Source organism: Odocoileus virginianus, chromosome 7 (genome assembly GCF_023699985.2).
Source record: "Odocoileus virginianus isolate 20LAN1187 ecotype Illinois chromosome 7, Ovbor_1.2, whole genome shotgun sequence".
Taxonomy (NCBI): Eukaryota; Metazoa; Chordata; class Mammalia; order Artiodactyla; family Cervidae; genus Odocoileus; species Odocoileus virginianus.
In genome coordinates, this window is record NC_069680.1 from 80,730,921 (window position 1) to 80,753,000 (window position 22,080).

The 22,080-nt window shown below is 39.8% G+C and overlaps 1 protein-coding gene across 5 annotated transcripts in view; it reads left to right on the forward strand.

Moving 5' to 3' along the window:
* Positions 1–22,080, forward strand: part of LYST (lysosomal trafficking regulator) — a 191,342-nt gene that overhangs the window by 45,295 nt on the left and 123,967 nt on the right. For all 5 annotated transcript variants that reach the window (XM_070471052.1, XM_070471055.1, XM_070471054.1 and 2 more), the window contains 2 exons: positions 1,374–1,572; positions 20,520–20,610. In XM_070471052.1, the coding sequence (XP_070327153.1) occupies positions 1,381–1,572; positions 20,520–20,610 (283 nt within the window). In that variant the 5' untranslated portion in view covers positions 1,374–1,380. The remainder of the gene's footprint in view (positions 1–1,373; positions 1,573–20,519; positions 20,611–22,080) is intronic.

The following is a 22,080-nucleotide window of genomic DNA, read 5'->3' on the forward strand; positions in this document are numbered from 1 at the left end:
TCTCAAAATAAATCTACTTCCTATAGGCCCCCTATATACCGTTTTGTATCCTAGTTAGAATATATAAAGAAAAATAAAATCCCATTCAGAATAATGATGAAAACTATAAGACACCTGGAATAAACCTAATAGAAATATATAACAGCAATTTCTGCTTCAAGGAAATAATAGGATAAATGTGCGAGGATAATAGGATAAGGTGTTTATTGCAATTTGTTTATGATAGTAAGAAGCTAGAAACAACCTAAATATTCAACAATGACAAATTGGCTACATTGTTGTAGTACATCTACTAATGAAACACATGTACTATATGTAACATACTCATGCAGTGGAATGTATTAAAAACTGTAAGCATACGCTATTAAACAGAGAACGAGTTCATGTGAAGATTTCCAAACTATCTAAATGAAACAATCAGGTAATAGATCATTTATATATGATACCCTATATATGTAACTGTGTGTATATTTTATATACATTTTTAAATATGGAAAATGTTTCAGCATTTAATACTTTTTACTGACATGGCGTCTTATGCTTTTAGGAAGTGGGATCGAAGTTATTTCCTCATTAGTTGTCTAAAAATTCATGTTAATTTCTATTATCTTAATTTCTAGAAGATAGGCCCTAATTATTACCACAGTTTTTTTGTTTTTCACATTTTTTTAAATTTCTAAAGTTACAGTGTGCCTTGCAACTGATGGGTGGTGTCTTACATAGTCAGTGGGCTGCATTTGTGGAAGAGTTAGTTGTTCTTGCGTACCCTTGAATGAACTTGGTCATAGCTGTTCACAGTGTCAGCCCTTCAGTTGAGTTATGTGCGTTGTCAGTACTACATCTGATGAATTTTCCATGTTTCCTGGTCATTTACTTTCTGCCAATCTCCTCTGGTAAGATTAAAAAACTTGCACCAGCCTCAAAACCTACAAAATGATGTCAGCGTCTTTGGGTTCTATCAGGTGAAAAACAGTTTATATTTTTAAAGATCCATTTATCTTTCAAAATATATATAACAAGAGTATTTTATAAGTAATGGGTTTATTTTTGTTCTGTAGTGAGGCAATTTTAGAGAGGCAGTCAACATTTACTTTAACCGCCACCACCCACTAGTGTTTTCTTTCCCAGCACGTTCACTTACCCATGCTTGCTCAGTCATTTCACACCCAGGACTAATTTCTGCCATGCAGGAATATTTAAGGAGTACCAGACTAGATCAGAGCTATGTCTGAAAAGATTATAAGGTTAGGTACCAATGTCCAGTAATTTAAAGTCAGTCTTTGATTATAAACAAATAGCAACAAAAACACATACTAATAGTTTTATGCAACATTTTTATTTTTCTGATTTTTTCTGTAATGTTTATTTTATAGCTCGGTCATGAGCACTGACAGTAACTCATTGGCGCGTGAGTTTCTGACTGATGTCAACCGGCTTTGCAATGCGGTGGTCCAGAGAGTGGAGGCCAGGGAGGAAGAAGAGGAGGAAACCCACATGGCAACTCTTGGACAATACCTTGTCCATGGCCGAGGATTTCTGTTACTTACCAAGCTAAATTCTATCATTGATCAGGTAACATTTTCATATCAAATCATTTTTTTATCAGTAAATTTTAATTATAGTTAAGTAATTTCTAGGTTGCATAATTTCTGATAGTCTCTTTGAGATAAAGTCCTGTCTCTCACATCACTCAGACAAGGAAAAGTAACTCCATTTATGAACATATTGTTTATTTGGATGCTTTCCAAAATGTCTAAAATGTCTTACAGTTATAAACAGTCTTTTTTCTAAAATGCTTTCATATACACTATGCTTTTTAGTTTTAATATCAATGTGAGATAACTATTATTGTTAGTAGAGATAAGATCATGATTCAGAAACATCATACATTTGTACTTTCAATAAGTATCAGGTATATTTTTTAAAAGTTTAGTGTAAATTATATTTAGAGAACTTGCCAATTCTGGGGTGAAAATACAGAATCCTTTGTGTAAACTAATAATTACTAAATCATCTGGTTTTCATACATTGCCGTGTTTGCTTAAACAATGGTAAGACCATATGGTATTTTGCTGTTTCCTTATTATAGAATTAATAGAATTTTAAAGCTTGTTGGGACTGTGGAGATGTTTTCATCTAACCTTTTGTAGGTGAAAGACTGAGATCCAGAAACATTAAATAACTCAAACAAGGTTAATTTAAAGCCTAAATGCAATTTTTATTTATTTCATTTTGTCAGAAAAGAAATATTTATTTTATGAAAGAAAAGCCCACCATCTGCTTTCACTGTCTACTAACTAATGTAGTTAGGTAATAATAGTTCAATTAATTTAAATTTAAAGGATAATAAACACTCTGTAGCACCAATATGGTGAACAGTGTTAAACACTTTAAGTGTAAATTTAACTGTTGTAAAATAAAATTTCCTTGTCATGAAAGCATTTTGCTAATAAATACATATATTGGGTAAATATAGATACTAAAATAAAAGCAGCTATTTTCACTATAAGCTAAGAAACCTAACAGTATAAATCAGGAAGTATTTGTTCACTGTGGTGTCTACCTGTTATGGAATTTTCCAGAATATTTTCAGGTTTATATATTTTTGAATGTAATTTATTTTTATTGAGGTAACATTGATTTATAACATTGTATAAGTTTATATAATTTTATTCTTTTTTTAATGTGATTGATTAAATATGACTAAATGTAATTTAATTTTTAAATATTTGTATGACTTCTATAAATAAATTTTAAAATAAGAAAAAAATGATTTGTTAGACCACATGTAGTGATTTTATATTTCAAAATTTTGATGATTTAGTATACATATCATGCTCTATTTATCTCCTTTCCCCACATTAGAACAATTCTGTGTTCTCTCTCTTTTTTAAGATACTACTTATATAGCATCAGAAATACCAGTTATCTAGGAATAAATCTGATAAATTATATATAGATTTCTCTATAAAATACTATAAAATGTTGTGAGAGAAACTGAAGAATACCCAAATAAGGGTGGAACTACATAATTTTCATGTACTGGGAAAAAGTCAATATAATAAATATTTTTTAGTCTCCAAATTGATCTGTAAATTCGAATATAATCCCAATCAAACTTTCAATAGCTTTTTAAAATGCCAGCTTTATTGGAATATAGCTTACATATCAAAGAATTAATCTATTTCATATGTGCAATTTGGTGGTTTTTAATGTAGTCATACATAAATGCAACCATCACCACAGTCAATTTTAGAACATTTTCATCCCCTCAAATAGAAACCCGGTGCCTTTTAGCCATTACTTCCCTATCCCTGTCATCCCCCTTGACCCTCAGCAAACACTAATCTACTTTCTGTCTTTCTCTTTTGAGTTGTGAAGTATCTTTTACTGTACTGTTAAGTGATTGAATGTGAATGTGAAAGTCATTCAGTCCTGTCTGACTCTTTGCGACCCCATGGACTGTAGCCTGCCATGCTCCTCTGTCCATGAGATTTCCCCGGCAAGAATACTGGAGTGGGTTGCCATTCTCTTCTCCAGGGGAACTTCCTGACCCAGGGATCGAACCTGGGTCTCCTGCATTGCAGGCAGATTCTTTACTGTCTGAAGCCCATTAAATGATTGAACTCATTCAACTCATAATTGCAACATTTTTTCCTATGACAATATTTTTTTAATACCCTCGTTCTCCCTAGTCATTCACTTCTTGGAATATCTGTAGCAATGATGGTAGGGACAGTAGAAGTAAAGTGAAAATAAAATATTAATGAATAGCCATTTAAAAAATAAGACTTCCCAAGATTTAAATTGTTTAAACCAGAAAATGGAGAATGATCTTTTGGCTCTTTAAGGGGAATTTAACTGTGTAAGACTTAATCATTTAAAATGGAATCAAAGCAATGGATTCAAAGCTGTACAGGAGCTTTATATATATGTTTCTCATATGTTGAAACACTTCTTGGATACTCTGGAGAAGAGACAGTTTAAATCCTTTCAATACTTCTGCTTTATTAACAGATATTTAATATAAGGAATTAAGCAGACTTTTTATTGATACATAATTTATATATAGGAAGTGCACAGTATTTTGTTGGGTAGGTTTTGACAAATATGTAACCTCTATAACCACCACCCAAATCAATGGTTAGAAATTTCCACCACCCTAGAAAGGTTTGTCATCCTCCTTTTCACTCAGCCACTCCCCTTCCTCCACTGTTCTGACTTTTAACATCTAAGTATAGTGTTGCCTGGAGAAGGAAATAGCAACCCACTCCAGTACCCTTGCCTGGAAAATCCCATGGATGGAGAAGCCTGGTAGGCTACAGTCCATGGGGTCGCAAAGAGTCAGACACGACTGTGACTTCAGTATAGTGTTGCTTGTTCTAGTACCTCCCGTAAATGTAATCATGCAGTATGTACGCTTGTGTCTTGGAGATGATTCATCCATGTTGCTTAAATCAGTAGTTCATTACTTTTTGTTTCTGGTTAGTGCTTTGTTGTATGGATATACCATAATTTTTTAACCATTCTCCTGTTGTTTAACCATTTGGGTTGTTTTGTTTTTTAGTTGCTAAATCATGTCTGACTCTCTTGTGACCCCCATGGACTGTATAGCCCACCAGTCTCCTCTGTCCATGGGGTTTCCCAGGCAAGAATACTGGAATGGGTTGCCCTTTTCTTCTCCATTTGGGTTGTTTACATTTGGCTATTGTGAATAAAGCTGCTGTGAATATTCTTATAAATGTCTTTGTATGAATATATTTCCATTTCTCCTGGATAAATATCCAGGCATATGATTGCTAGGCTATAGGGTAGGTGTTTAGCAGTATAAGAAATTGCCAAACTGTTTTTCAAAGTGGTTGCATCACTTTTCATTCCTCCCAGTGGTGTATGAGAATTCCAGTTGTTCTGTATCCTCTCTAATATTTGACATTGCCAGTTTTTTTAGTATTAGCCATTCTAAGTGAATGTGAAGTCGTGTCTCACTGCAATTTTAATTCGCATTTCTGTGACAACTAATGATGTTGAGCACTTTTTAGTGTGCTTAATGTCCATTGTATATCTTCTTTTGTGAATATCTGTTCAAGTTTTGTGCTCATTTTAAAACTCAGGTTATTTGTTTATAATCCAGTTGTTATAATTCTTTATGTATTCTGGATAAAAATCTTTGTTGAATTGCAAATACTTTCTCTGTGAATTGTCTTTTCATTTCTTTTTTTTTCTGCTGAGCTGTGAGGCATGAAGGATCTTAGTTCCCCAACCAGGGGTGCAACCTGTGCTCCCTGTAGTGGAAGCATGGAATCTTAACTACTGGACCAGCAGGACAGTCCCACCTTTACAGTTCTCAACAGTGTCTTTAGAAAAGCAAACTTTTTTCCTTTGTGAATAGTGCTTTTTATATCTTGTCTAAGAAATCTTGGTCTTACAAACTCAAAGCTGCACAGATATTCTCTAGTGTTTTTCCCCCTAGGGGCTTTTTTGTTATTATTTTTAGGTCTTTTAGGTCTGTGGTCCATTTTGAATTAATATTTGTGTATGGTGTGAGGTAGGAATTATGGTTCATTTCTGCCCGTCTACTCAGTTGTTCTGCAACATTTCTTCTTAAAAGTCTGTTCTTTCCCCTACTGAAAAACTTGCCACCTTGGTTAAAAACCAATTGACCATATATTTATAGTTTATTTTTAGACTCTCTCTTCTACTCTGTTTGTCTTCTTTCATTAATACTATACTGTCTTGATTACTGTTACTTTTATAGTAATTCCAGAAATTAAATGGTGTAAGTTCTCTAATTTGTTGTTCTTTTTCAAGAATGTTTGAAGAACATTCTAGATCCTTTGCCTTTCCATATACATTTTAGAATCAGCTTATTGTTTCTACAAAGTGCCTGCTATGATTTCAGTTGTGCTATTGTTGAATCCAAAAATCAATTTGGAGAGAATGGATATCTTACATTGCTAACAATCCTGAATTTCTCAATCCGTGAATATGATATAAATCTCTTTATTTCAGCCCTCTCAAATTTCTCCACAGTATTTTGTGGGTTTTAGCATTGAGGTCTTACGTATTTGGGGGTAAATTTGTTCTAAATAGTTTATTCCTTTTATGACATTATAAATGGCATTTAAAAATTTTATTTTTCACCTGCTTGCTACTCATAGAAATACAGTTGATTTTTGTATGTTGACCTTGTGCCCTGTGATTTTACTAAATTTATTTACTTATCTATCTTGAAGTTTTACTGTGCATTCCTTAGGATTTTCCATGTAAACAATCATGTCATCTATAAATAATTTCACTTTTCAAATTTTTATGCCTTTTATTTCATTTTCTTGTGTTTTTCTTTGGCTTCTAGTACAGAAGCGGGTGGAAGTGATAAGAGTGGACATCCTGCCTGTGTTTGACCTGAGGGAAAGGCATTCAGTATGTCACCATTAAATCTTATGTTCAGTTCAGTTGAGTCGCTCAGTCGTGTCCAACTCTTTGGGACCCCATGGACTGCAGCACACCAGGCCTCACTGTCCATCACGAACTCCTGGAGTTTACTCAAACTCATGTCCATCGGGTCGGTGATGCCATCCAGCCATTTCATCCTCTGTTGTCCTCTTCTCCTCCTGCCCCCAATCCCTCCCAGCATCAGGGTCTTTTCCAATGAGTAAATCTTATGTTAGCTCTAGATTTTTCCCAGATGCCTTTTATCACAATAAGGAAATTCTCTTTTATTCCCAGTTTGTTGAGAGTTTGTATCCTGAATGAATGTTGGATTTTATCAAATACCTTTTCTGTGCCTATTGAGACTATCATATTATTTTTTTCTATCAATGTAGGTGGATTACATTGATGGCCTCTAAATGTTGAACTAACTTTGCATTCCTGGAATAAACCCAATTTGGTCATAGTTTATCATATACAGACATGTTAATCTGTTTATTCTTAGGGGAAAAAATGCTTAAATAGCAAAAATATAATCTTTTTAATGGTTAAAGATAAGAGACTGGAAGTTTATACTGAGACCTATACAAGTTTTTTGAAAACTTGTAAACTTGAAAACTGCCAAGCCTAAAAAAATAACAGTTATCCTTAATTTTAACGTTGGTATCAGTGTCAACTAGATGGATGGTTTTGGTGACCTAATTGCTCCAGATCTCAGTATCCTCATCAGTAATGTAATATACATCAGTAACGTAAATACATCTAGTTGGATGACTTCAAAGATCTCTTCCAACATAAAAGTGATTTATTTCTATGTCGTATTTGATAGTAATGGTTTCTGATTTCTTCTATACCCTAATCATGAACATATATCACTTAATTCTAATGTAATGAGTAGAAAATAACATGATTTATTGCCAATAAAATATATCAAAATTAAGCTAGTATGCACAACCACGTGTTATAAAATTCTGCTTTTAAAATTTCCAATATATATAGTTTCCATACCTATTCACATTCTATGGATGTTCTATAAAGTTGTTATTTATTTTGCTCAGCAAAATATCAAGAACAGGCTAGACATTTAGGAACAGAATATAGTTTTTAAAATGTCAGGCAAGTGTATGCTCCTCGGTTCTTGGCTCATCACAACAATGATTTGGAGCGACGGACATTAAAGCCCTTGGCGCGTCACAGCTCTCGGTCTTGGACAAACCATGTTATAGCTCTTAGACAAATCAGTGTTACTGCTCTATTTTATTTGGAAGACACACGTTGGGGGGAGAGAGAGAAAGAGCGCATGCACATGGGGGGGAGAGAGCGCGCATGCACGTGGGAGAGCGAGCGAGCGAGAGAAAGAGCGCGCACACGTGGGGGAGAGAGAGAGAGCAGGAGAGTTCATGCACGCGGGGCGGGGGGGGGGGGGGGGGAGCGCGTGCTTGGCTCCTTTATATGTTTTCTTCCCCCTGGGCTTGCCCTATGCAAATTGGGCTCAACCAAGAGTGCTCTTCTACCTGAAGTCCTCACTCCGGTCCTCGAACCTTTCTTTGACCTTCTTTTGTTCTATTTTCGCGGGCTTTGCCCTTCTTGTCTTTTAGCCACCACCATTTTGGACTCCTTTTCCCTATTCTAACTACCTAACATTCCCCCCTCAAGAGATTGGAGGCCCAATTCTTTGGAATAGGGGCGTCGAGGTCTTCCTGGCTACTTCCTGCTGAACTGGGACGGCGGGGGGTATTGGGCCTACCCCTCTTGCTGGTCTCAGGCCTCAGAGTCCTCATAGCGGTGGCCATCTAAGGGTGAGTGATATTTTCCATGGTCGACTGTAGTTTTGTATCTGTGTTGAACTGGCACTGCATGTTGTAGCTTGTTCACCTGGTCAGAGACTAAACAGGTTAGACAATTGACAGTACATGGAACAATCATAAGCAGCATCAGTATGGTGTAACAAGGACTAGTAGGGGCATTAGCCAGTTTCAAATTCACATTGCCAGCGTGGCTCAAGTCCCTCCTTGGTCAGGGGTCAGATCTATCTCCTGTCTGTTTTGGAGTACAATCTTTGTCAAGCTGTGTTGGCTCTTTAGAGCTATCCTGAGAAATCTATCCCTTGAAACCAGATTTTGGGAGCGTTCATTAGAATGGCTCTCATTTGTAGTTCTGAATAGGTATCTGAGATCTCCCAGGGGCTCACAGGTGTACTGAGTGTCCTCTTCTGTTTTCTTCCATGGCTTGACTCGTGAGTAGTGAATCCAGGAGTCATGTCCTGGTACCTTGACTGCTGTGGGGGTAGAAAGTATTACAGGGTAGGGGCCCTTCTGTGTGGGCTGGAGTTGAGCCTTTGGGGACCCATCTTTCCAGACTTTAATTAGGACTTGTGTCCCTGGAGCATATAGTGATGACTCCTTAGAGTCTTGTGGGTCCTGGTTCATACCCCCCAAGCATATATCCTGTTGGAATTGCCCAGTGGTATAAGACCAGAGGATCTGAGCCTCTGGATCTGGGAAGAGGTCATTGACATAAACAAAAGGTCTCCCATATAGCTTCGCATAAGGACTAAGACCAACCTGTTCCTTAGGGGCAGTACGGGTGTGGAGGAGGGCTATTGGTAAAACTTCCTTCCATCCCAGGGAGGTCCCCTGGGTTATCTTTCTTATTAATGATTTTAAGAATTGGTTGGCTCTTTCTACTTTTCCTGAAGACTGAGGCCTCCAGGCACAGTGGAGATAATAAGTAATGCCCAATGCTTTAGAGACCCCTTGGGTGACCTTAGAAGTAAGTGATGTCCCATTGTCACTTTGTAGTGACCTGGGCAGACCAAATCTTGGAATTATTTCATGCAGCAGTTTTTTTTACCACCTCCTCAGCCTTCTCAGTCTGGGTGGGAAAGCCTTCAATCCATCCTGGTGGCAGAGGCTTAGCCTCTATGGTCTCAAAATTGGAGACTACTGCATACCTGGCTCTTCTTTTTCCATCTAAGACAAAGCTGCTTCCATCAGTGTACCAGATTTCCTCAGGATTGGTCAGAGGATCTTCTGACAATCCCTCTCAGGGTTTTGTCCAGTGGTCCAAGGTTTCTAGACAAGAGTGAAAGGGGAGAGAGCCCTTGGGAGTAGGCAGGAGGGTGGCTGGGTTAAGAACCTCACAAGGGGATATAGTGAGGCCTGGATTTTCCATCAGCATTACTTGATATCTGAGGATTCTTTGACTCAGACATCCATAAATGGCCTCTCCCATTTAGGAGTTGTTTTACTTGGTGGCTGGTAAAATAGTTAGTTTGCCCCCAAAGGAGAGTTTTAAAGCATCTTTTATCATGATTGCAATAGCTGCAAGATTTCGAAGGCAGGGGGGGCCAGCCTTGGGCAGTTGGATCGAGTCTCTTGGATAAGTAAGCTGCAGGCTGGGGCTCAGATCCCAACCTTTGAGTTAACACTCCCAAGGTTATATTCCCTCTCTTTCATGGACATAAAGTTGGAATGTTTTTTCTGGCAGGTGCCTGGGTTAAGGCCTGTTTTAGTGTAGCCTCTGCCTTCTTTCGAGGAGTTCCCCACATCAGTGGGATTGAATCATCTCATCCCTTTAAGCTTTCATGTAAGGTCTGGGCAATTAGACCATAGTTGGGTATCCAGATTCTATAATACCCAGTTAGCCCCAGGAAAGCTCGCAGTTGTTTTCGAGTCGTGGGGGAGGGCAACTGGAGGATTCCTTGAACCCGATCAGAGGATAGCTTCCTGGACCTGTGTATAATCTGAACTCCCAGGTTAAGTGACCTTGGTCTCGACCATCTGTGCCTTAGCACGGGAGACTTTATATCCCCTTTCTGCCAAAACGTTTAGAACCTGAATTGCATATTGTTAGGCACTTTTCTCTCAGATTAGTAGGTCATCTACATATTGTAGTATTTTTCCATTAGGTCCCAGGTCCAGATCTAGGAGATCCCGGCTAAGGGCCTGTCCAAACAGGTGGGGGCTATCTCTGAACCCCTGAGGTAGTACTGTCCAAGTGATCTGTTGGTGTTTTTCTCCTGGGGCCTTCCACTCAAAGGCAAAAAGATATTGGGATTCTTTAGCCAGTGGTAGGCAAAAAAATGCATCTTTGAGATCCAAGACTGTAAACCACTTGGTACTGGGTGGGATTTCTCCCAAGATTACATAGGAGGGATTGGGTACTGTGGGATGGAGGGGGACTACAGCCTCATTTATGATCCGGAGATCTTGAACCATTCACCAGGTTCTGTCCTTTTTTTTTTTTACTGAGAGGATTGGGGTGTTACATGGCGAACTGGTGGTGACCAATAGCCCACAAGCAAGGAATTTATTTATTAAAGGCTGTAGTCTCTCCTGAGCCCCACAAGCAAGGAATTTATTTATTAAAGGCTGTAGTCCCCCCCCGAGCCTCTCTTTTGAGAGGATATTGTTTCCAGTTAGGAAACCGAGTGGGATCTCGGAGGACAATGATGACCGGTTCAGCTTGGTGGGCTCGTCCAGGAATCCCCTGGTCCCACACCTGGGGGTTAATTTTGTCTTCCCATAGTTTTTGGTCCCTCTCTATTGGAGAAGGTGTAATGGGTTCTTCAGTAGTAACCAGAAGCTGTAGGGCCCTAGGGGCTGAAAAGCTCCCCATCACAAGGGTGGTCCCCAGTTCAGTGAGTATGTCTCTTCCCATTAAGGGAGCAGGACACTCAGGGACCACCAGAAACTGGTGGGGAAATATCTGTCCATCCCAGCAACAAAGAAGTGCTGGGGTGAATCTTTTAGTAGTTGTTTTTCCTGTAGCACCCAAAATGGTACTGATTTGGGAGGAGAAGACTCCGGAGCAGGAGATCAAGACAGAGTAGGTGGCCCCTGTGTCAACCAAGAAATTCTCGGAATTACCTGCCACATCCAGTTGCACCCTTGGCTCCAGCCCCGTGATGGTTATCTGTGACAGGCGGGCTGGCTGGAATGGGCCGCTTCAGTCCTCTTGAACCATCATGAGGGAAGGCTTGGCGCTTGACCTTGAGGCTCTTGGGTCCCAAGGGCAGAGTGCCGCCCAGTGTCCCAGTTGATGGCATTTGTGGCAAGCCATTCTAGGAGACTTGTCATGGTTTGGACACTCTTTGGCCCAATGCCCCGCCTGTCTACAGATTAAGCATTTGCCTTGTGCCTTGTCCTTCAAGCACTGGGGGTTTGCCATAGCACTTCTCTGGAGGGCGGCCAGCATCTGGGCATTCCTTGTCTCTTTCCTTCTCTCCCTCTCCTGGGTCTTGGCCTCCTTCTCCTGTTCCCTATTATAAAAAGTATTGGTGGCTGTCTGGACCATCTCATCTAAAGAGGCAGCAGAGTCCTGCTGCTGTAGCTGTTGTAACTTAATTCTGATATCTGATGCACATTGGGACAGGAATATGTCCTTTAAAATCACCTGTCCCTCGTAAGAGTCTAGGTCCAGATTGCTAAAACTTTTGGAGGGCTTCTTTTAGCCTTTCCAGAAAGGCAATGGGGTTCTCATTGGGCTCCTGAGTTATTGCTGAGACTGGGCACAGTCCCACAAGTAATAGGCTTCCTTCTGTTTCCATGGGTGGACTTCCTTAGGGGTGAGTCTTTCTGAAGCTTATCCTAGGTATAATTAAGGGGTTGTAACTGCTAGTTTGTCCACTGTGGATGGGACTAGATATCATGATGTAAGCTTATCCTACCTAGTACTGTTGCAGCCTGAGAGCCAGGTGTCCCTGGGTCAGGGTACAGATCCCCAGGCAGGCTGAGGCGTGACAGCCTCCTAGAGATCAAATCCCCAGGCAGGTCAAGGCATGATAACCTCCCGAGAATTGGGTCCCTGGGCAGGTCGAGGTGTGACGACCTCATGGGACCCCTGGGACTGTTGGATCCCCGGGCAGGTTGAGGCATGACAACCTTTCGAGGACCAGATCCCTAGGCAGGTCAAGGCGTGATGACCTCCTGGGACCCCCAGACTGGAGTTGGGCATCCCCAAGATCTCCAGCATGACCAGTGCTAGGTAGGATTAAGGGGTTGGATATTATACAGTATTTCCCTCCCAAGGCCAGCTATTTTCTGGTTGTCCCTCCAGAAGATTGTAGAGGCAACACTGTGGGAAAACTAATAGGCCTCCTTCAATTTTCATGGGTGGACTTCCTTCGGGGTGAGTCTTTCTGAAGCTTATCTTACCCAGAACTGTTGCAACCTGAGAGCCAGGTGTCCCCGGGTCAGGGTGCAGATCCCCAGGCAGGCTGAGGCGTGACAGCCTCCTAAAGATCGAATCCCTGGGCAGGTCAAGGTGTGACAGCCTCCCGAGAATCGGGTCCAGACCAAAGGAACTGCAAATGCAGACACACTGAACTCCGGAGAAAAATCTACTCGGAGGGTTAAAGCAAAGGCTGCATGTGGGGGCTTGGCTAGTGGGGAAGCTGATAGCAAACCTTGTCTACTGTAGTTTTGTTGTTCAGTTGCTCAGTCATGTGTGACTCTTTGCAACCCCATGGACTGCAGCACGCCCAGCTTCCCTGTCCTTCCCCTATCTCCCTGAGTTTGCTCAAGCTTACATCCATTGATTGGGTGATGCTGTCTAACCATCTCATCCTCTGCCGCCTCCTTCTCATTTTGCCTTCAATGTTTTCCAGCATCAGGGTCTTATTCAATGAGTTGGCTCTACCATAGTAAGTCAGTCTACCATAGTAAGGAGTCTTTAATTTTATTCTGAAAATATTAGGGAGGTTTTTAAGTAAGAGAATAAGCAATGAAAAGTATTCTTCAGATTTGACAAGTCAGTCACTGATAATATTATTAGCAAGAATTGTTTCTGTTGGAGAATAATGCAAGCTTTTCAATTTAGTAAAGGTAATAACAATGAATGAATTTTAAATTACTACATCTAGTTCTGTGGATTCTGTTTACACATATGCCAGAATTTATCTGTGTATGATTGGTCTAACAGGGATGAGGGAGCATAGCAGATGCTGACATTCCTACTTCTTGGAGGAGTGGGAATGTGATAACAGTGGAAATGGTAGCCACTGGACAGCAGTAGGTAATCCATTGCGTTATCTCCTTTACACCCAGGCTAGTAGACAGGAGCAGTGAGTGTATCAGTTGATTGCTATGTAACAAACCACAGTTCAAAAACTTAGCAGCATTAAAAATGATTTATTTGCTTATGATTCTGTGAGGTTGGCAGTTCAGACAGGCTCAGCTGGGATCACCACCTCTGCTTCTTACGGTGTCAGCAGGGATTACGTCTGAATGTGCAGTTGGTTGGCAGAAGACTGAGGGCTGCTGGATGGGACTGTTGGCCGGCTGCCTCATCCTCATCCATGTGGCCTCTCATCTTTCAGAAGGCTAGTCTCAGCTTCTTTCTGTGGGTGGAAGCATTTCAAGAGACTGAGGGGGAGGCTGAAGAAAGTCACATAATCTCACATCTGCCACATTCTGTTGGTCAAAGCAAATCACTTGGCCAGCACAGATTTAAAAGATGAGAACACAGACTCCAGCACTTGATGGGAGGAAATCACTTGTGGCCATGTTTTATCTACCATAGTGTTTTCCCTCTGGCCATGATTATCAGCATCTCTCCTATACTCCCTCCCAGGACTCTCAAAGTAACGTTCCATCATGGCATCTGATCGGAAGTCCATGAGCTCACATCGGTTCTGTGTGCACTCTAGGCTTCCTGGCGCAGCACTTTGGTAGCAGCTTTTCTTGACTGAGAGACTCGTGAACTAAAAAGACAATTATCTACCCCCCACACGCCCTGTACGCAGTGATGAGATAGGAACAGGTTAACCACACTACATACTTGTATTCAACAAGGGAGACTGAGAGGAGGCACCCGCAGTCACTCATCCAGTGAAATCCAGCTAGGCAGGCGTTCTAACACAACTTTTTCTGTTTTTTAGACAGATCTCTACTTTGGGCATGTAAGGCTTGTGTGAAAAAACACCCTCAAAATTTTTAGTAATACTCTACTTTTGTCTAGCTAACAGGGCCTACTAGGTACCACCTTAAGTCTTTCTGGGGTTGTGACATAATACTGTTAGTATTATAGCCACTTAATAACCCATTTTTGATGGGAGGAAAGGAGGAGAGGGAATTGGGAGCTGGTTGGGCAGACTATAGCCCATAGGCCAGCTGTTGCCATTGATCTGTTTGTGGGCAGCACACAAGCTAAGAAGAGTTCTGGCATTTTTAAAGCACTGTTAAAAGAAACAAAAATATGGGACACAAGCCATATATGACTCACAAAGCCTAAAATGTTTACATTCTGGCCCTTTACAAAAGAAGTTTGCCATTTCTGGTATAAATCAAGAAAACTATTTTTTTTTCAAAGCATAGTATTTGACATCAGTAGGGAAAACAGTACATGTAATTATCCTGAGCCATCAAAAACATTTAACAGAATCCATCTATTCTTGACAAAAACTCTAAAAACAGATTAAGAATAGAGTTTCATATAAAAAGAATAGGAAAAAAAAATTTTTTTAAATTTATTTTATAAATAAAGGTATATACCTTATACAAATATAAGGTATAGTAGGACTTTCCTGGTGGCTCAGATGGTAAAGAGCCTGCCTGCAATGCAGGAGACCTGAGTTCAATCCCCGGGTCAGGAACATCCCTGGAGAAGGGAATGGCAACCCATACCACTATTCTTGCCTGGAGAATTCCATCGACAGAGGAGCCTGGTGGGCTACTAGTATGGCATTACTAATAGCAAAAGTCTTTGCTACTTTCAACATTGAGTAGCAAAGAGTCGGACAGGACTGTGCAAGTTTCACATGGTTGGTTTACAGTGTTGTGTTAATTTCTGCTGTACAGCAAAGTGATTCAGTGAACATTCTTTTTCATATTCTTTCCCATTATGGTTTATCACAAGATAGTGAATATAGGTCCCTATGCTATATGCTAGAACCGTGTTGTTTATCCATTTTGTATATAGTAAGTTTTAATCTGCTAACCCCAAACTCCCAATCTATCCCTTCCTCATCCCCCCAACCCCCTTGGCAACCACAAGCCTGTTCTCTGTGTCTGTGAGTCTGTTTCTGTTTTGTAGGTAGGTTCATCTGTGTCCTATTTTAGATTCCCCATGGAAGTGACTATTACACGGTATTTGCCTTTATCTGTCTTCCCTCACTTAGCGTGATAACCCCGTGGTCCAGCCGTGTTGCTGCGGATGGCCTCGTTTCTTTCTCGGCAGAGCAGCATCCCATCGCGTGTATGTCCCGCATGTGCTTCCTCCGCCCGTCAGGAGACGTTCAGGCTGTTTCCGTGTCTTGGCTGTTGTGAAGAGTGCTCATGTGAACATAGGAGCACACATCTTTTTGAATTATACTTTTGTCTGGATATATGCCCAAGGGTGGGATTGCTGGGTCACAGGGCGACTCTGTTTTCAGTTTTTGGAGGCACCTCTACCCTGTTTTCCATGGTGGCTGTACCAGTTTACACCCCAGCAACAGTGCAGGAGCACTCCCTCTACACTCTCGCCAGCGTTTATTTGCAGACTTTTAAATCATGGCCATTCTGACCAGTGTGAAGTGGTATCTCATTGCAGTTTTGATTTGCATTTCTCTGATAATTAATGATGATGAACATCTTTTCATGTGCCTACTGGCCATCTGTATATCTTCTTTGGAAAAATGTCTGCTTAGGTCTTCTTCCATTTTTCAGCTGGGTGTTTTTCATTGTTTTTGAGTTGTATGAGCTGTTTGTATGAAAAAAATCAAAATAATTTTTAACAAGCTCTGCAATAGAACCAGCGTAAAACTAACTTTATTACTATTCTGTTTGATATCATGTTTTAAAAACATGCAATAATAAAGTGGAATATGAAAATAGTGACAGCTAAATGTGAGAAAGATAAAGAAATAAAAGTTAATTTTTAAACTGATGTGTACAGAAAAATCCAAAAGATCATCCAGAAGACAGTTCAACAAAATTATAGAATATAAGACAAACATATTGTTTCCTCTAGCTAAAGCTATTCAGCTAGAAAATTTTAAAAAGATTCTGTTTACAGTAGTAATGAAAAAATGTTCACATGTGTATGTATAGATACACATTTAAGAAATAATTATAAAATTCTTATAGAAGAAATGAAGGACTTAAATAGCACGTATATTTCTGCTATGTCTGGAACATTAAATTTAACATGTCAAAACGAAGAGTAATGCCATTAATATAAATTAAAATAACTTCAGTCCAAATTCTTTAACATGTCATCCTGAGATATTTGAACCCCACTGATCTGGTGCCCATATGCCTGCAGCTTCCTAAACATCTCCTCTGGTTTGCGATCTCAGCCTTTCCTCCCAATAAAATTGCCCTTTCTCTTCCATCCTGCCATCACTACTTTGGGGCAGTTAGGATAGGCAATTAATATAAAATACAATCAAAACAATAGAATTGTGAAAAAGACAGTGCCTGGCACCTGGTAGATATGGAGCATGAGCATGAATCTTACTACCTGGATGAGAGTGGTCTCACTGTTTGTTATTGCAGTGGGGAATTTAAAAATGTGTGACACAGTCATTTTCCAAGCAGAGGGGAAAACATAAAATTGTAAAGTGTTAGTTGAGGAGTAATGTGATTTCTGTAGATCGGATAGTTTAGGAATAGCCAGGGAGTGGCTCTGTTTGGGTCGTATATTGCCTAATTTGGCATATTGAGCCTTGAGCTAAGTGGGAAGGAAATAGAGCAGTTCCAGGCCACGTGTCTCAGAAGACAGGGGCAGGAATGCCAGTTCAGACAGCAGTGGTGATTTGCCAGTGTACTGTGAAAGAACATGCGCTGAATTACAAGGACAGCCAGTCTATAGCACTTCTTCACACACCCTTGAGGTTTTGGCAAGCTCTGTTAGAATGTTATTAGTTCCTCTACTAAAGATAAAGACTCAACTTAGAAGGACTAGGCAGGAATGTACCTGTCCAAATTGGTTTACTTTTTTTTTGCAAGATAATTGCAAGATAATGTATCTTGCTGGCATCTTAAAAAATGTTGAGATAGGTACTGAGTACAAGCTCTGTCTACAGTTGTTATCTAGACATCTGCTGATTCTGAAGTAAAGCACATAGAAATGGGACCCTTTGATACAATTTTTACTTTGCAACCAGAATTCAAAATCATTCAGGCAGGTAATGTTTATGAACATCCAGCTGTACTAGGCATTGAGTGGGAAAAAGGGAGGTGATTGCTAAGGTCTAGGGCCTGAGCCCTGGAATTCATGCTCTGAGAGAGGCCTGCAAAGTATGTTTGGAAAAGTCTCCCATCATATTTAGAGATAAATCCAAACTCCTTCATGTGACCCCCCTCCCCAAGGCCACCTTGTATCTGGCACTGTCCACCTGGCTGACCTTGCAGCCTTTTCTCGCAGCGCCCTCCGCTTCTGTGCCCCAGCCACACGGTCCTGCCTGCCATTCTAAGAAAAAGTCAGATCCATTCCCACCCTTTGTATCTTTCCTGTGAGCTCTTCTTCTCCATGTCTTTGCGTGGATTCTTCCTTCTCATCGGTTAAGCATCTGCTCAAGGGGTCCGTCCTGACTAGCCTATTTAAGTGTTCCTCTTTCCATCCTATTTAATTTCTCCATATCACAGCGGTCTGTCTGAAAGTTTCTTATCTGTCCCCATTGTTTTCTCTCACCTGCTAGAGTGTTAGCCTTGTAAGGATGTGAGTATTGTCTTCCTTGTTCACCACTACATCCAGAGTGTCTGGCACATAGTAGGGGCTCAATAAATATTTGTTGAATGAATGAAATAGGAAGATGGGCATTCAGACATTAACCGTTCAGCAAATTGGTTGCTGTACTAAATCAGGGGCATGAAACCTTAATTGACCTAGGGGCGATTAGAGAAGTCTTCCCACAGAGGAACTAAGACCTGAAGGATGAGTTGGTACTTGGCAGATGGAAGGATGGTGAGAGAATTGTAAGAGCAGTGCATGTGAGGAAGATGTTTGAGGGACCATTGATGTTCAAGAAACCTTAATAGTACATGTAAATAGGGGTCGACTGTGGTGGTAGGAGTTAAAACTGGACAAGTCAGTAGGAATCATGTCATGAAGGGTATTCCAGGCCTGAGAAGGGATTTAGATTTTGCTTTTGCAGAATTTTAAAGCCTTTCCATAACCAAGATGCTAGAAAGTAATCTGAATCCTGTCTCTATTTTCTCATTCCCCTTGACTCTTCAGCCTATTTGTAATCGGTTTTGCACCCTCATCACTCCATCAAAACTGTGTTCGTTAAGGTCACCAGTGACCCTGTACTTGCTAAGTGCTTTCCTACCATCATCTTACACAATTAAAGATCAAACTCTTGACCTGGTTAACTTTTCTTTCTTTTCTGAACTGCTCTCTCCCCTTTATATTTCTTGTTCTGCTTCTCTTTGGAGAGAGTTAACATCTCAGTCTCCTTTGTAGGCTGCTCTTCAGCACCACCGTCTGCAGTTCTTTCAGTGTTGTTCTCCAGAACTCCATTCTGGGAAGTCTGCCCTTCTCCTCCTGCATACATGGAAATTTCACCCATGTCCTCGACCTCTGCTTGGATGACACCCCAATTATTTACTTTACATCTTTTTCTTAAGTTCCAGTCATGTATATTCAGCTGTTTACTAAAAAGCTGAGTCCATTTGGAGATCCAACAGACATCTCAAACTCAGTGTATCTAAAAAGTGAATCCATCATCTTTACCCCAACCTAACAGCACTGCTAAATGTCCTGTCCTGATGACTGTATTGTCAGTTGTTACCTAGTGGCCTAAATCAGAAACTTTCAAGTTCTTTTGGATCTTTTTTTTTTCTTCCCATATGCCCCATAGATAATCAACCACAAGTCATTTCATTTCTCCCTTACGGTTTCTCAAATATGTCTCCTCCTTTTCAGTTTTACTGTCTGAGGCTTCAAGTAATTATTATCTCTCATCTGTATTGATGTTTCCCTGCCTCTAACACTGATTAGTCCCTTCCCCTCCTGCTAGTTCTGTTGTCTGCTGCTGCTGCTGCTAAGTCGCTTCAGTCGTGTCCGACTCTGTGCGACCCCATAGACGGCAGCCCACCAGGCTCCCCTGTCCCTGGGATTCTCCAGGCAAGAACACTGGAGTGGGTTGCCATTTCCTTCTCCAGTGCATGAAAGGAAAAGTGAAAGTGAAGTCGCTCAGTCGTGTCTGACTCTTAGCAACCCCATGGACTACAGCCTACCAGGCACCTCCGTCCATGGGATTTTCCAGGCGAGAGTACTGGAGTGGGTTGCCATTGCCTTCTCTGGTTCTGTTGTCTATATAGTGGCAAATCTGATTATGTCACCCTGACCCACTCTGACCCCCTCCCCAGAGACTGACATGAGGAATTTACAGTTGATTTGTCATTAATTCCTCGACCACCCGTGTCCCAAGTTTCCCAGGTCTAGTACTTCCACACCTCTGATAATGATTGCTCCTTTTTTGAACTCCTAAACTGAATGCATGTGCCACACCTGGGTATGTACACATGCTGCGTGCCTTCTGTTCTTTAACTGTTTTGTGTGTATGTGTTCTATGGACCAAATGAGGGGACCTTCTCCAGGGCTTGGACCATATCCTCCAGAAAGGGTAAGACAGTAAGTGCTATGGACCTAGTGTGCAGTCAATAAATATTTATTGGATGACCTTCACTAATAAGTCTGTTTCTCTTTACATACACTATTGTATTAATAATGTCCATTTCTTCTTTTGAAAATTGTGTTTTCTGAGTTTTAAATTTAACTGCATGAAGCCTTTATGTTTTTCTAGTAATTTTTGTTACTGGTTTGCTAATTAATAGGGCTTAACTTTTCATTTGCACCTAGCAAATTTATCTTTTTGTAGGTGAGGAATTCTTACAGTGTGCATGGTGGTAATAATAGCTACTTTTGGAAAAAGCAACAAGAATGTGCTAAATACTGTCAAATACTCTTACATTCTTCTATCCTTGAGAAGGTTTATAAATTGCAAAGTATCACAGCTTTAATTGGATTTAAGATAGGTTAATTTGATTCTTCCTCCTCAAGAAACGGGATTTTTTTTTCAACTTAAAGATAAGGTATTAGTAATTACTGTGTTTCATGACCTCAGAGCATGAAGGATTCTTTTATTTCTAATACAGGCATTGACATGCAGAGAAGAACTCCTTACCCTTCTTCTGTCACTCCTTCCATTGGTATGGAAGATACCTGTTCAAGAAGAAAAGGCAACAGGTATGTTTATTTTCTTTGTCATATCACTTGTGTTATAAAAATTCTACTGGTGAAAAACTTGCTTTGAAAGGTTACTTCTGCTGTGATGGTTGATAACAGCTCAAAATCAAAGCAGTATATATTAGTATGATATTTAATATGAAAAATTCTTTAGGCAAATACATTTTATTTCTTCCAATAATACAAAAACAATAGGGAATTCCTTGAACGTGGTGATGATTAGAAAATAGATGAAGAAGCAGAACACTTAGCAAAAGGAGTAAATCCGTATGTGCAGCCTAACATTTAAAAATGGAGAGTGGAAAGTTTGAAGAAATTAAAGATTCTCTGCTTATTTTAAAGACTGCTTTCCATTATCAGTACTCTGTCAGTGACTTTTGCAGTTTAGTTTTTCTGATGTTGCTTTTAGAGGATAAATTTGAAGTAATGTTTTGTGTTAGGACTAGACAGGATTATTACACTTAAGGTCAACATATTTTTAATTCCTGATTCAGAAAAAAAAATATATATATATCCTATTAAGTACATGAAACTTAGTTTAAATGTTTCAGTAGAGGGATTAACAGTTTTCCCCTTTGAAATATGCAGATTGTGAGATGTTTAAGGATCTCTCAGGTTGAAAAAAAAATCTCTTGAACTGTATTTTAATGCCATATATGCACTTTTTTAATGTATTTCTGATATGGAACTCTCTCTTAAGGGATTTATCTAAGGTCTTGTAATAATATTATCCTGCTTATTTTGTTGATTTACTGACTCTGCTCTTATTTTCTTCTGAACTTATAGAACTCATAAATTGTTAACCACTTAAGATCTCTAATTTGTGTTCTTTTGGTGAAGTTGTCTTCATTGCCTGCATCTTTTGCATATGTGGAATTTAATCCCCTCTCCCTTAAAGCACAAGTCTTTTATTTAGATTTTTATTTATTCATTCTAAATTGTAACTGTACCTTTTGTATTATTGCAAAGGAAAAAGCCCAGTGTCATTATCTTTTTAATTAGTATGGAAAATTTATTCTTTTCTCTAAAATATAGGTCTTGAGAGATGACCACACAGCAGCCCTAGGTTCTAGGCACTGAGGGTGAAACAGCAATATCTGCACCTGTGCCAGGTTCCTTGCATAGCACATGCAGTAAATATTGTGAATGAACAACTCTTTTAACCCCAGTCTTGGAGAACATTTGTATCTATTGTATGATTTTGAAAAAATTTGGGGAGATCTTAAGGCTCCTAAGTTATATCAGAGCTATAACCTAAATACTGTTTTGAGGATATAGTATACCTCTGTGTCTTAATTAATGGTGTTATTAGAGGAGATTTGTAAAGTGGTAAGAATAGCAATGCTAAATACAAGCATTGCTTTCCTAACTCTGTTCTCCTTGTTTTCAAATTCAATTTGTATTCTTTGATTTAGGGCCACTTGGTATTTAATATGAGCAGGATAGGGGAATGAAGTGATATGGGGAGGA